At 46.7% G+C, this 14,111-nt stretch overlaps 1 protein-coding gene and 1 pseudogene across 4 annotated transcripts in view; both read left to right on the forward strand.

The window, feature by feature from the left end:
- Window positions 1-1,679: 1,679 nt before the first annotated feature.
- LOC148148751 (general transcription factor II-I repeat domain-containing protein 2A-like) lies at window positions 1,680-2,718 on the forward strand (annotated as a pseudogene).
- An 8,862-nt stretch (window positions 2,719-11,580) lies between these two features.
- fmr1 (fragile X messenger ribonucleoprotein 1) overlaps window positions 11,581-14,111 on the forward strand; it is a 69,759-nt gene continuing 67,228 nt past the window's right edge. For all 4 annotated transcript variants that reach the window (XM_087991855.1, XM_087991856.1, XM_087991858.1 and 1 more), the window contains exon 1: window positions 11,581-11,677. In XM_087991855.1, coding sequence (XP_087847981.1) covers window positions 11,627-11,677 — 51 coding nt within the window. In that variant the 5' untranslated portion in view covers window positions 11,581-11,626. The remainder of the gene's footprint in view (window positions 11,678-14,111) is intronic.

Genomic DNA, 14,111 nt, shown 5'->3' on the forward strand with positions numbered 1-14,111 from the left:
TGTCACGCACCAATCTACTCTCTACTCCTGGCGCCTTCCCTTGCCACCACAAGAAGTGTAAAACCTGTGCCCACACCTCCCCCGTCGCCTCCATCCAAGGCCCCAAAGGATCCTTCCACATTTGGCAGAGATTTCCCTGCACATCCAAAATCTCATACTGTGTCTGTTGCTCTCGATGTGGTTTCCTCTATATTGAGGAATGTTTCAGAGAACATCTCTGGGTCACATGACAACCCCACCGCCCTGTGGCTGACACTTCAACTGCCCCTCCCGCTCTGCCAAAGACATGCAAGTTCTGGGCCTCCTCCACCACCAAATCCTAGCCACCAACGCCTAAGGAAGACAACCATCTTCCGCCTTGGGACCCTCCAATCCACACAACATAAATGTTGATTTCACTAGTTTCCTCATTTCCCCTCCCCTTACCTTATCTCAGATCCAACCTCAAACTCAGCACCGCACTCTTGAACTGTCCTACCTGTCCACCTTCCTTCCCACCCATCTGTCCACCCTCCCCTCCGACCTATCACCATCACCTTCATCTACCTATCACCTTCCAAGCTACCTTCCCCCCAGTCCCAACCCCCTCCTATTTAACTCTCAAACCCCTTGGTCACCACCTTCCCCACTCCACCCCACATTCCTGATGAAGGGCTTATGCTCGAAACATCAACTCTCCTGCTCATTGGATGCTGCCTGACCTGCTGTGTCTTTCCAGCACCACACTTTGACTCTGATCTCCAGCATCTGTAGTCTTCACTTTCTCCTAGTAGTTAAAATTATGACAGACATGAACAGGATGGATAGAAAATAACTTTTCCACTTTGCTGATGGGTGAAATAATAAGAGAAATTCATTTTAAGATGAAGGGCAGGAGGTCTAGACGGGATTTGATGAAAACAGTTTTCACCGAGAGGGCGGTGGGACTGGAATGCACTGCCTGGGAGAATAGTAGAGGCAGAAACAACTTCACAAATTTAAAATGCACGTTGATGAGCATTTAATTGTCATAAAATTCAAGGCTATGGGCCAAGTGCTGGAAAGTGGGATTAATGCAGGACAGGTCAGCACCGATTCAATGGACCGAAGGGCTTCTTCTGTGCTGTATGACACAATGTTTCCTTTAGCCCAGACCTGGGCATTTTACGGCCCGCGGGCCATATCCGACCCTTTGGTCGTTCTTGTCCAGCCCGCATGAGGTCAATCTTAAATTAGAACATAAATGAAAAAGTATTTACGTTGCTTTTGTTTTGAAAGGGATGCTTTTTTTATTTATGTCTGGACGCACATGCGCGTGCGTGCATGCGTGAACAGCTAAAAGTGATGCTTGCTGGCTGGCTCTCAAAATGTCAGCTCACGCCAAGACAAGTTATGTCATATCCCACAAAATCGCCAGAACCAGTAAACCGTTTTCTGATGGAGAGTTTACAAAGGAGTGCTTGTTGGACTCTGCAGAACTAATATGCCTGGAGAAAAAGGAGGCATTTGAGAAAGTGCCCCTCTCGTGACGTACTGTAGCGAGAAGGATTGGGGACATCGCGAGAAATCTGGAGCTTCAGCTGCAGCACAGAGTGGTCAACTTTGACTTTTTTTCCTTGGCTTTTGATGAGAGCTGCGAAATACGTGACACTGCCCAGCTACTCATCTTCGTTTGTGGGATAACTACGAACTTTAAAATCATGGAGGAGCTGGCAGCCATGCAGTCAATGAAAGGAACAACAACTGGTAATGATTTGTTCATGGATATAAATGCATGTTTGGACACGTTGGGACTAAAATGGGACAAGCTGGCGGGTGTGACAACGGACGGTTGTCTAAATCTAACGGGAAAAAATGTTGGACTCTTAAAGAGAATGCAGGATAAAGTGACAGAAATTGACCCTGAACAGAAATTGGTATTTTTGCATTGTATTATATATCAGAAAGTTTGTGTAAGTCAGTGTTAAAAATTAACCATGTGATTGATGTTGTAACTAAAATAGTTAACTTCATCAGGGCAAGAGCTTTGAATCACTGGCAGTTTGTTGCACTTTTGGAGGAAAATGAGACTGAACATCGTGACATAGGTTACCATAGAGCTGTCAGGTGGCTCAGCCTGGGCAAAATGCTGAAAAGTGTGTGGGACCTAAGAGAAGAGATTCAACATTTCTGTATGAAGAAAGGGAATGGCATTCCATGGCTTTCAGATGCAAACTGGATTGCAGACCTTGGTTTTGCTGTTGGTGTGACTGCACTTATGAATGAACTAAATGTGAAACTGCAGTGCAAGGGCCTTTTTGTGCATGAAATGTACAATTTGGTGAAGGCTTTTATGAGAAAGTTGCAGCTTCTCTCAAGCCAAATGGAGGACAACATTCTCACCCACTTGCCAACACTGAAGGAAGCCGCACCTTCAGCTGATCACCTCCACAGGTACTCATCTATGTTAGAAGCTCTGCATGGTGAATTTTCAAGGCGATTTCAAGACTTTAAAACGGTTGAGAATGAAATGCACGTGATTTTTTTTCCCCATTTACATGCAATGTGGAGAATGCACCTAGTGATGTTCAGCTTGAACTCATTGACCTGCAGTCTGACACACTTCTGGCAGAGTACTTTAGGTCAGCCTCACTGCTTGATTTTTACTCTTCCCTCAAAGAGTAGAACTTTCCACACATGAGGAGGCATGCTCAGAAGATTCTAGTCCTCTTTGGATCTACCTATATATGCGAACAGACATTCTCAGTGATGAAGTTCAACAAATCCAAATACAGATCCTCTATCACTGATCACCTCTCAGCTGTCTTTCGCATATCCACCTCAGACATTCAACCAGATTTCGGTGCACTTGTTCAAGCCCAAAACAGACTGGATTTTTCTCACTAAACAAGTAAAATGAACTGAAAAACATCAAAAGCACTTCCTACTTTTTGTATAGAGTTGTTTGTTGTTTGTAATACTGAACAATAATGAAACAACTTTTCATTATTGGTTTGTGAGATTAACATGTTAAAAATAAAACAAAATACTGAAATTATTGTTTTTACTGTTTATTTCTTCTATATTTGACCTACTCCACAACTTCATATCTTTATTGTAACAGAATATCCTTATTCTTTTGATGATAAGTTTCAATGCAAAACTATAAAATTCAGTACTTTTTACAATGGGAGAAAATTAATACTGAGCAGAATTATGTTCAACTTATTGTTGGTTCAGCCCTCCAATACAAAAAAAGGTTTCGCATGTGGCCCCTTCGAAGATATAATTGCCCACCCCTGCTCGAGCCCCATCTTTTGATTGTTTTCACTTGTCCCATTACCATCTTCTTTTTCCATGAACTACCATCCCTTTGGTCACACAGTCTCCCCCTGTCACAAACCTTCCCTTTTCTTCACCACTTCCCTCCCTGCTGCACTTTGCATAAAACATTTTATTTTTAGCATCTTTCCATCCTGATGACAGGTTATTGAACTGGAAAATTAATTCCACTTCTCTCTCCAAGGGGAGACCTGCTGAGTATTTCTAGTATTTCCTGTTTTTATCCCTTTAAGTAAGACTTGAACTCTCAGCCAGTGCTCTGTTTACTCCAGAAAAAAAAATGATTGCTGGTAAGGAGTGTGTTCATCAAAATGCTGACCAAGACATCTTGTTCAGGCATCTTTCAGAAGTGTTTTCAGGCAAGTAAAATGGCAATCATTTTTTCAATGATTCCAGGATGTAAATGGTTCTTCTGGGACAATGGTAGTGTCCCTATCTCTAAGCTGGGAACCATAGGTTCAAGTCCCAATTGTTCCAGAAGTGTGGAACAGCATTATTGAAATGATTTGACTTTTCTTTAAAAAAGTAATTTCTGGCACTATCAACATCATCTTTCCAAGGATAAGATGCAATTCTAACAATTAATTAAACTGGTGTTTCACCTTAAGACTTCAACATTGGCCACCTCTTTAATGCCTAAAATATTCGGTGAAAAATGTTCTGTTTAGAGACAGCTAAGAATAATTTTGGCAGTACAATTACACAAATGCCAACTGGAGCCCCACTCAGAGCAAAGCTGAAGAAGAATCATACCACACTCAAAGCGTTAATTCTGTTTCAGTCTCCATGCATAGTGCCAGGCCTGCTGAGTTTCTCCAGTATTTTCTATGTTTGCTTTAGATTTGCACTATTTTGCCTTTACTTGAGTATTTCGGGGGGCCTTTGTCACGGTGATAGTGTCCCTACTTCTGAGCCAGATGGTCCAAATTCAAGACTTCGAGGAGAAAGCGAGGACTGCAGATGCTGGAGATCAGAGCTGAAAATGTGCTGCTGGAAAAGCGCAGCAGGTCAGGCAGCATCCAAGGAGCAGGAGAATCGACGTTTCGGGCATGAGCCCTTCTTCAGGAATGACTTTCCTCATTCCTGAAGAAGGGCTCATGCCCGAAATGTCGATTCCCCTGCTCCTTGGATGCTGCCTGACCTGCTGCGCTTTTCCAGCAACACATTTTCAGCTCAAATTCAAGACTTACCCACCACAGAGCACTGTGAATGACATGCCCAAAAAGGCTGATTAAAATGAGTATGTTCCCTATGGTTCCTGTGGCATTGCACTCGGGGCTCTACGTCTAGGTCAGAAAGGCCTGGATTCAAGTTCTATCTTCTCCGGATGTGTTTAACATGTCTGAACAGGTTGATTCAAATATATGGAAAAGCACTAGAGTATTACATTGTCTCATGGAATGGTTAAAGTGTGGAAATCTTTGAAAAACAACTATCTGAAGGAGTATAGAATTCCCAGGAGCAAACAGCTAAGGGATTCAAAAGTAGCTACACTGGAAACTTTATTTCACGCACTACATTAACTTAATATGCTCCACAAACTTTGAGTGTACCAGAGCTTCCCAAAGTAGGAATGAGAGTTCTGAAGCAGCAATGACCAAAGCTCTGCCATTCTTCACCCTAATCCCACTCCCATCAGTCTTCTCCTCAACCCCCAATCGCCTGCTTCCCACTAAGGGATAATGACAATTTTCAAGCTTCAAATGGGGCCACAGGGAGATAAAAATAAAGGAAGCATTGTATTATATATTTTGGGCTTGGCCTGTAAAATATTATGCTCTGCATTAGAGCTAAGTAAATATCTGTCTGCAGGCCCAAACAACAGTAGGCACACTAAGGCTGAACAAGTTTTACAAAATCCGCATAAAAATGTTAACAATAATAATAACTTGGGTGGCACAGTGGCTGAGTGCTTAGCACTGCTGCCTCTGTGTAGTTTCCACTGGATGCCCTGGTTTCTCCCCACAATGCAAAGATGCACAAGCTAGGTGGATTGGCCACAGGAAATGCAGGGATAGGGTAGGATGGTGTACCTGGGTGGGATTTTTTTTATCTCTCCATCCCTCCTGGCTCCCAGCCTCATTCTTGATGAAGGGCTTTTGCCTGAAACCTCGATTTCCCTGCTCCTGGGATGCTGCCTGACCTGCTGTGCTTTTCCAGCACCACACTCTTGAATCTAATCTCCAGCGTCTGCAGTCCTCACTTTTGCCTGGGCGGGATGTCCTTCGGAGGATTGGTGTGGACTTGATGGACCGAATTGTCAACACAAGATTGACAACTCTTAGCCCTCCAGTCTAACATGCACATCTTAAGGATCCTTTCTTCCCTGTGTGTGCAGCCTTTCCTGTGCCTCTTGTGGAGGAAGTTGTCAGGTTTGGTTCTGCAAGAACCAGGCACGGGCACGGTTCTTTTGGCTGATACATGCTCATGTTCACTGACCCGGCTGACCTTGGCAGGATGCGTGAGTGCCAGGTGGTGCAATGAGCGGTGTCTTCCACCAGGATCAACTGGGCCAAGTTTTCTGGTCTCCTAGTCAGTCTGTCAGCGGGTGGACTCTCTGCTGGAGGAGTTACGGAGGTTCAACTGCAGTCCCACTCATCTCCTCTGTCTCAGGGTCTACCTTAGCCCAGCTAAGGACTACTGGCTGGCCAATTGGCAGGAGCTGAACACCAAAGTCTTAGTTTGCCCAGGTCACTGGAAAGGGCTGCTCCATGCTATCTTACAGGAGTCGAGTGCTGGAGTTAAACCAGCTGGTAGCTTCCATGATATGGGACCTGTTGGTCCCTTCTCCTGGTTTTGTCGCTGACATACAGAGAACGTTAGTTCACTTCTCCTGGGACAAAAAGATGCACTGCATCATGGCGCAGGTTCAGAGGCTCCCTATTGAAGGGGACTAGTTGTTGTGTGTCTGCACCCAGGTGATGACTTTCCACCTTCAGGCCTTGCAGCGATACCTCTACATTCAGTCTCCTACTAGGTGGTGCGCCCTGATGTATTTTTTTGCCAGGTGCGTAAGCTGAATTATGACACACAGCTCCTGCTTATCGATCGTGAGAGTTTGGAGGTCACCCTAAGGACGCTGCTTGTCTTTTACTAGGACTGATGACTGTCTGGGATACAGTCAACTGGTGTGGCACCTACCTTCCGTCTGGAGTAGCTGCTATCATCAGAGAGCCGCTGCTCAGGGATCTGCACCTCCACAATCGCAGGCTCGAGTGGCTAGCAGGGAGGAGTGACTATGACGGTGACCAGTCAGGGATGTGCTGGGTGGGGGGGGCCTGGGCTAGATGCTGTTGCAGGATTTGGGACGCAGGGCGGTGATAGATATCCGGTTCACAACCTCTGCCATCCGACGTCTTAGAATGGCTGACCTGACATTGTGCACCAGTTGGGAGATGCTCAGATGTGTAGTGGAATACCATCTGCAAATCCCCTGCCCAGACAGAATTCCACATTGGCCCAGGATCCTGTACCTCTCCTGGGAGCCTGTGCCCCACAGCCTGAGACACCTCCACAACAAAGATAGTAAGGATTTTACAAATGCTAAACGGTGGGCCCTGTACAGACTGCTGCTGCACATAATCCACCTCTTCTCCATTTCCACTGCACAGACAGGCCTTGCTGTGCCCATTTGCCACCAGGCAGTGGAGATCCCCAGTGGATGGCTCTCTAAGTGGGAATCCATCTTCTTTCCCTTTGGGTAGAGGGTGTTGCTTGCAGCAGGCCAGTGCAACCACAGATTGCAGTGGTTCGCAGACTCCCAGCCAAATGTTTGTTTTGTGGTGCAGTGGAGTCCATGGACCATGCGTATATTGGGTGTGGGCGTTTGCACTCCCTTTTTTAGTTATCTCAAAGAGCTTCTCCTCTGCTTTTGGTTGCACTTCAGCCCCACATTCCTAATGTAAAGGCACCCGGTGCCAAGGGGTGCAGGCAGGTTGGAGGATCTCCTCGTGTGTCTGCTCCTGAACTTGGCCAGGCTGGCCATTAACAGGTACAGGCAGCAGGCTGTGGAGGGGCTGACTGCCTGTCCCTCTTCCACAGTTAGATTTGAACCCAGGTGTCCCTGGAGAAGCAGCATGCAATGTCCACCAACACTCTCAATGTCTTTAGGGAGAGATGGGCAGAGCAGGGCATGGAGTGCTTTATTTCCCCTTGCAATTCTATTTTGATTTAGTCCTTACCCTCCCTGTCACTTTTTCTTTCATGCAAGCATTGCCCCTACCGCAGCTCTGCTTGCCTCTAATTCCTTGGTGAGATGGCTATTTTCTCCTGGTCGTGGAATACTAATAAAGTTATTTACACAGCTGGTGCTCTTCACTGTGTCCTGCATCTACACACACAAAAGGGGTAAAATAATATATAAAAGAACTAGCACTTGGCAAGTTTTGAGAAGATTTGTAGCTCAGGTTGAGGTTCTATATGTAGGTTTGCTCGCTGAGCTGGAAGGTGCATTTCCAGATGTTTCATCACCATAATAGGTAACATCTTCAGTAAACCTCCGGATGAAGCACTGTGGTGTAGCCCGCTTTCTATTTATATGTTTGGGTTTCCTTGGGTAGGTGATGTCATTTCCTGTGGTGACATAATTTCCGGTTCTTTTTCTCAGGGGGTGATAAATGTATTCAGGACAATGTGTGTATTGATAGAGTTCCGGTTGGAATGCCATGCTTCTTGGAATTCTAGTGCATGTCGATGATTATGACGTAGTCTCATGGGATGGTGCAAGGTTAGGGTGTGGAAATCTTTGAAAAACAACAATCGAAAGGAGTATAGAATTCCCAGGAGCAAATAGCTAAGGGACTCAAAAGTAGCTACACTGGAATATTTCACATACTACATTAACTTAATGTGCTCCACAAACCTTGAGTGTACTAGAGCTTCCCAAAGTAGGAATGAGAGTTCTGGAGCAGCAATGAGAAAAGCTCTGCCGTTCTTCACCCTAAACCCACTCCCACCAGTCTTCTCCTCAACCCCCAACCACCTGCTTCCCACTAAGGGGTCCTGACAATTTTCAAACTTCAAATGGGACCACAGGAAAATAAAAATAAAGGAAGCATTGTATTATACATTTTGGGTTTGACCTGTAATATATTATGAGGTAAAAACAATGACTGCAGATGCTGGAAATCAGATTCTGGATTAGTGGTGCTGGAAGAGCACAGCAGTTCAGGCAGCATCCAAGGAGCTTCGAAATCGACGTTTTGGGCAAAAGCCCTTCATCAGGAAGGGCTTTTGCCCGAAATGTCGATTTCGAAGCTCCTTGGATGCTGCCTGAACTGCTGTGCTCTTCCAGCACCACTAATCCAGAATCCTGTAATATATTATGCTCTACAATGTAGTTAAGTAAATATCTGTCTTCAGGCCCAAACAACACAGTAGGGACACTAAGATCTAAACAAAGTGTTTTACAAAATCAACATTAAAAATTTTAACTTACAGTAGCAATAATCTGAGTGGTACAGTGGCTCAGTGGTTAGCACTGCTGCCTCACAGAGTCAAGGATCTGGGTTCAATTCCAGCCTCAGGTGACAGTCTCACCATGTCTGCATGGGTTTCTTCCAGGTATCCCTCCCAGTCCAAAGGTGTGCAGGTTAGATGGATTGTCTATGGGAAATGCAGAGTTACTGGGTGTTGGGGCACTGGGATGCTCTTTGGACGGTCAGTGTGGATGTGAATGGCCAAACTGAATGCTTCCACGCCAGCACTGCTGCCTCACAACACCAGGAACCCAAGTTCGATTCCAGCCTCGGGCGACTGTGTGGTGTTTGTATGTTCTCCCACTGTTTCCCATTCTCTGGGGAAGAAGCGGAGCGTTTCAGAGAACACCTCTGGGACACCCGGACCAACCAACCCAACCACCCTGTAGCTCAACATTTCAATTCCCCCTCCCACTCCACCAAGGATATGCAGGTCTTTGGACTCCTCCATCGTCAGAGCACAACAAAACGACGGTTGGAGGAAGAATGCCTCATCTTCCGCCTAGGAACCCTCCAACCACAAGGGATGAACTCGGATTTCACCAGTTTCCTCATTTCCCCTCCCCCCACCCTGTCTCAGTCAAATCCATCGAATTCAGCACCGCCTTCCTAACCTGCAATCTTCTTCCCGACCTCTCCGCCCCCACCCCAGTCTGACCTATCACCCTCACCTTGACCTCTTTCCACCTATCACATTTTCGACGCCCCTCCCCCAAGTCCCTCCTCCCTACCTTTTATCTTAGCCTGCTGGACAAACTTTCCTCATTCCTGAAGAAGGGCTTATGCCCGAAACGTCGATTCTCCTGTTCCCTGGATGCTGCCTGACCTGCTGCGCTTTTCCAGCAACACATTTCCAGCTCTGATCTCCAGCATCTGGAGACCTCACTTTCTCCTCATTCTCTGGGGAACCTTGGTGAAGTCCATATAGATTATATCCACTGCTCTGCCCTCATCAATCCTTGTTGTTACTTCTTCAGAATCCATATGAACTTCAGTAAGGCTGTCAACAAGGTTCCCCATGGGAGACTGGTTAGCAAGGTTAGATCTCATGGAATGCAGGGAGAACTAGCCACTTAGATACAAAACTGGTTCAAAGGTAGAAGATAGAGGGTGGTGGTGGAGGGTTGTTTTTCAGACTGGAGGCCTGTGACCAGTGTAGTGCCACAAGGATCAGTGCTGGGTCCTCTACTTTTTGTCATTTACATAAATGATTTGGATGCGAGCATAAGAGGCACAGTTAGTAAGTTTGCAGACGACCCCAAAATTGGAGGTGTAGTGGGCAGCGAAGACAGTTAGCTCCGATTACAACAGGATCTTAACCAGATGGGCTAATGGGCTGAGAAGTGGCAGATGGAGTTTAATTCAGAAAAATGCGAGGTGCTGCATTTTGGGAAAGCAAATCTTAGCAGGACTTATACACTTAATGGTAAGGTCCTAGGGAGTGTGCTGAACAAAGAGACCTTGGAGTGCAGGCGTACAGAAGAAGCCCTTCGGCCCATCAAGTCCGTACTCGCCAATTCTACATCTGCCCTCTCCCTCCAATCTCTGGGGGAATTTTTTTTTAAAACAAAACCAATTTTCCTGAGGTTTTGAATCGTGTAGAAGAGTCACATCAGACTCTAAGTGTTGACTCCGTTTTTCTCTGTACACAGATGCCGCCAGACTTGCTGAGCTCTCTCCAGCATCCATGGTGCAGGTTTGTAATACGTCTGGGGGCTGAGGGCCTCAGCAATAACAACCAACACCTCTCCGAAGAAGGCCGCACACCTCATCACCATGACAACCCAGCGGCGATCAATCATCGTTCCAACGTCCCGCCCTCTACGCTAAGCGAAGGTTCTTGCGAGCGATTGGGTCAGCCGTCCGTCAATCAGTGCACCGTCCCAGAAGCATACGCTGATTGGGCAGCCATTCGGAGCGATTGATTTATTTCCAATTCAGGACTCCGCCCTGCAGCTCCGCGACCAATCAGACAGACGCCGTTAGATCTTCACGTTTTTCAACACGACGTCTGTCACGCCCTCAAACCACACGCTGATTGGCCAATATGCGGGCACCGACTGGATAATGGTCACGTCAATCATTTTCATATTGATCCCGCTCTCAAACCCTACACTGATTAGCCAACCCAAGGCTGATTGGGCGAATAGCACGTCAACACTTTGTGGTGATTCCCTCCCTCAGAGCCGGCAGTGATTGGCTGGTCTCCGACGGCCAATTAATTTACGTCCACGTCAATTAGTTTCTTTGCGTCCAATGTACCAATCCCATTTCGATCGGCCAGCCTTACACGCAGCGATTGGTCTATCTTCACGTCCATCCATTCAGTCGTGGGCCTGCACTACATTGGTCCGGCCTCCCGGAGACGATTGGTTCATCGTATCGTCAATCACCCTCCTACCCCCGCCTCCAAAGTCCGGGCGCACCATTTGTTTTTGTTTAATAAACGCGCGCGCCTTGTAATAAAACGTTAATCCCCACTTTTCCCGCAAGGGAAAAAAATACGATTGCAAATTTAAAAAATCGTCTTGACCGCCTCCGCAAACCCCTGGCCCCTGTCTTGGAGAGGTGAGGAGTCTCGAGCGCGGCCGCCGGGGGACGGTTGCGCGGCTTCCCCTCCCTCCCTTCGCGTGCACGCGCGTGGCCTCCCGAGGTGAGGCAGGAGTGCGCGCGTGTTCCTTTACTCTCCATCCGCCCGCCGTTCCCCGAAGGCATTCGTGCACACACAGCGCGTGCGCTGCTTCCCGCCCTTCCCCTCTCCCCCTCCATGCGCACGCGCGGTGCTCGACGCCGGCTTCCCCCACCCCTCCCCCACCACGGTCCCAGAGTGCATCGCGCGTCAAGCCAAGATGGAGGATTTAATGGTGGAAGTGCGCGGCTCTAATGGAGCCTTTTATAAGGTACGGGGAGTAGGGGAAGGCTGTTGATTCATTTCCCTATCCACTCATATAGTTCCTCCCTCCTGCTCCTCACGGTGAATGTCTCACACTGGTGAGAAACTCCCATTCCCGAGTGACTCCCTGTATCCCATTTGATCATTCTGTCTCTCTCTCTCTCTCTCTGTGTCTGATGGCTTTTACCTCAGGAGTCCCGCACGCTTTGCTTTCCCTTTTCTCTGGGTGGGCGGGTCTCCTCTCTCTTGGCTGCTCCTCCTCGCTTGTAGCTCAAGCTGCTGCTTTTGTTATTGTCCTGGTGAGGAGGCCCCTCAATCCAGTTTGGAGACGTGCGTGTCTCTCTGTGTGTTTGGTGTGAGCCTCTACCTTCAGGCTCGGCGGTTTGGAAATAAAAGAAGGCCCTTGCTCCCACCCCTTTTCTCTTTTGTGTTTACACTTGCCTTTGTGTCTGGGGAATGTTCACCTTCACATGGTCTGCTGTGAGTTGCTTTGTGTTTGAGTTTTTTCCCCCAAACTGGATGCCTGTGTGGGCGTGCACTTTGTCCACGGCTTGAGCTGGTGTGTTTAGATTGTCCCAAGTTACAGTTTCGGGGTTGATAATAGTTAAGTGAAATCTTCACTCTCCTGCACAGATTGGCATTCACCACAGTAATTTTCATTTAGTTTAATTTTTTTTCAGTAGTTTGTGTAGAGTCTATACTACAGAATGTGGATTTTTATTTTTAATTGATTACATCACATTGAATAGTAGTGTCTTTACTATCTGGAATGTGGATATGTTGCTAAAGTGATGGATTCTATTTCCAGCTTTTTCTGAGGGGTGATGAATTACTTCAGTTAATTCATTTATATTCTGTGATTACTCAATTCCTCATAGTCATACAGTACAGAAACAGATCCTTTGATCTAACTTATCTGGGCTGACCAGTCACCTCAATTGTAAAATGAAAATGCACCTTTAACTTCACAAAGTGAGAGTATTTTGAGGAAATAAACTTTGGATTCCCAAATATTGCTGGCCATGATCCATTCTTTGATCATATTCCATTGATGTAAAATGTTCAGGTAGCATCTATGAAGAGAAAAATAGTTAATATTTCATGATTTATAGTTATTCTGTTTCTGGCATCATAGAGGTGTATAGCACCTCCTTCAGCCCATGCCGACCAGATATCCCAACCCAATCCAGTCCCACCTGCCAGCACCTGGCCCATATCCCTCTAAACCCTTCCTATTCATATACCCATCCAAATGCCTCTTAAATGTTGCAATTGTACCAGTCTCCACCACTTCCCCTGGCAGCTCATTCCACACATGTACCACTCTCTGTGTGAAAATGTTGCCCCTTAGGTCTCTTTTATATCTTTCCCCTCTCGCCCTAAAACTATGCCCTCTAGTTCTGAACTCCCCCTCCCCAGGGAAAAGACTTTGCCTATTTACCCTATCCATGCCCCTCATGATTTTGTAAGCCTCCATAAGGTCACCCCTCAGCCTCCGATGCTCCAGGGAAAACAGCCCCAATCTGTTCAGCCTCTCCCTATAGCTCAAATCCTCCAACCCTGGCAATATCTTTGTAAATCTTTTCTGAACCCTTTCAAGGTTTCACAATATCTTTCCGATAGCAAGGAAACCAGAATTGCATGCAGTATTCCAATAGTGGCCTAACCAATGTCCTGTACAGCCGCAACATGACGTCCCAACTCCTGTACTCAATAATCTGACCAATAAAAGAAAGCATACCAAACGCCGCCTTCACTATCCTATCTACCTGCGACTCCACTTTCAAAGAGCTATGAACCTGCACTCCAAGGTCTCTCTGTTTGGCAACACTCCCTAGGACCTTACCATTAAGTGTAGAAGTCCTGTTAAGATTTGCTTTCCCAAAGTGCAGCACCTCACATTTAGATTAGATTCTCTACAGTGTGGAAGTAGGCCGTTCAGCCCAACCAGTCCACATCGACCCTCCGAAGAGTAACCCACCCACACACATTTCCCTCTGACTAATGCACCTAACACTATGGGCAATTTAGCATGGTCAATTCACCTAACCTGCACATCTTTGGACTGTGGGAGGAAATCGGAGCACCCGGAGGAAACCCACGCAGACACGGGGAGAATGTGCAAACTCCACACAAACAGTCGTCCGAGGCTAGAATCGAACCTGGGACCCTAGTGCTGTGAGGCAGCAGTGCTAACCACTGAGCCACCGTGTCACCCTATTTATCTGAATTAAACTCCATCTGCCATTTCTCTGCCCAATGGCCCATCTGGTCAAGATCCTGTTGTAATCTGAGGTCACCCACTTCGCTGTCCACTGCACCTCCAGCAAATAACAAAGCAATGGCAGGTGCAGGAATGCAAACTAATTAGTTTTCAGTGGATTTTAAAAACTTTTGCTTTCATATTTCTGATGGTCTTTCAGTTTTTGTGAATTCCAGTC

The sequence above is a fragment of the Chiloscyllium plagiosum genome, unplaced genomic scaffold, assembly GCF_037043375.1.
Source record: "Chiloscyllium plagiosum isolate Xiang-an unplaced genomic scaffold, Cpla_swu_hap1 HiC_scaffold_11, whole genome shotgun sequence".
Classification (NCBI taxonomy): domain Eukaryota; kingdom Metazoa; phylum Chordata; class Chondrichthyes; order Orectolobiformes; family Hemiscylliidae; genus Chiloscyllium; species Chiloscyllium plagiosum.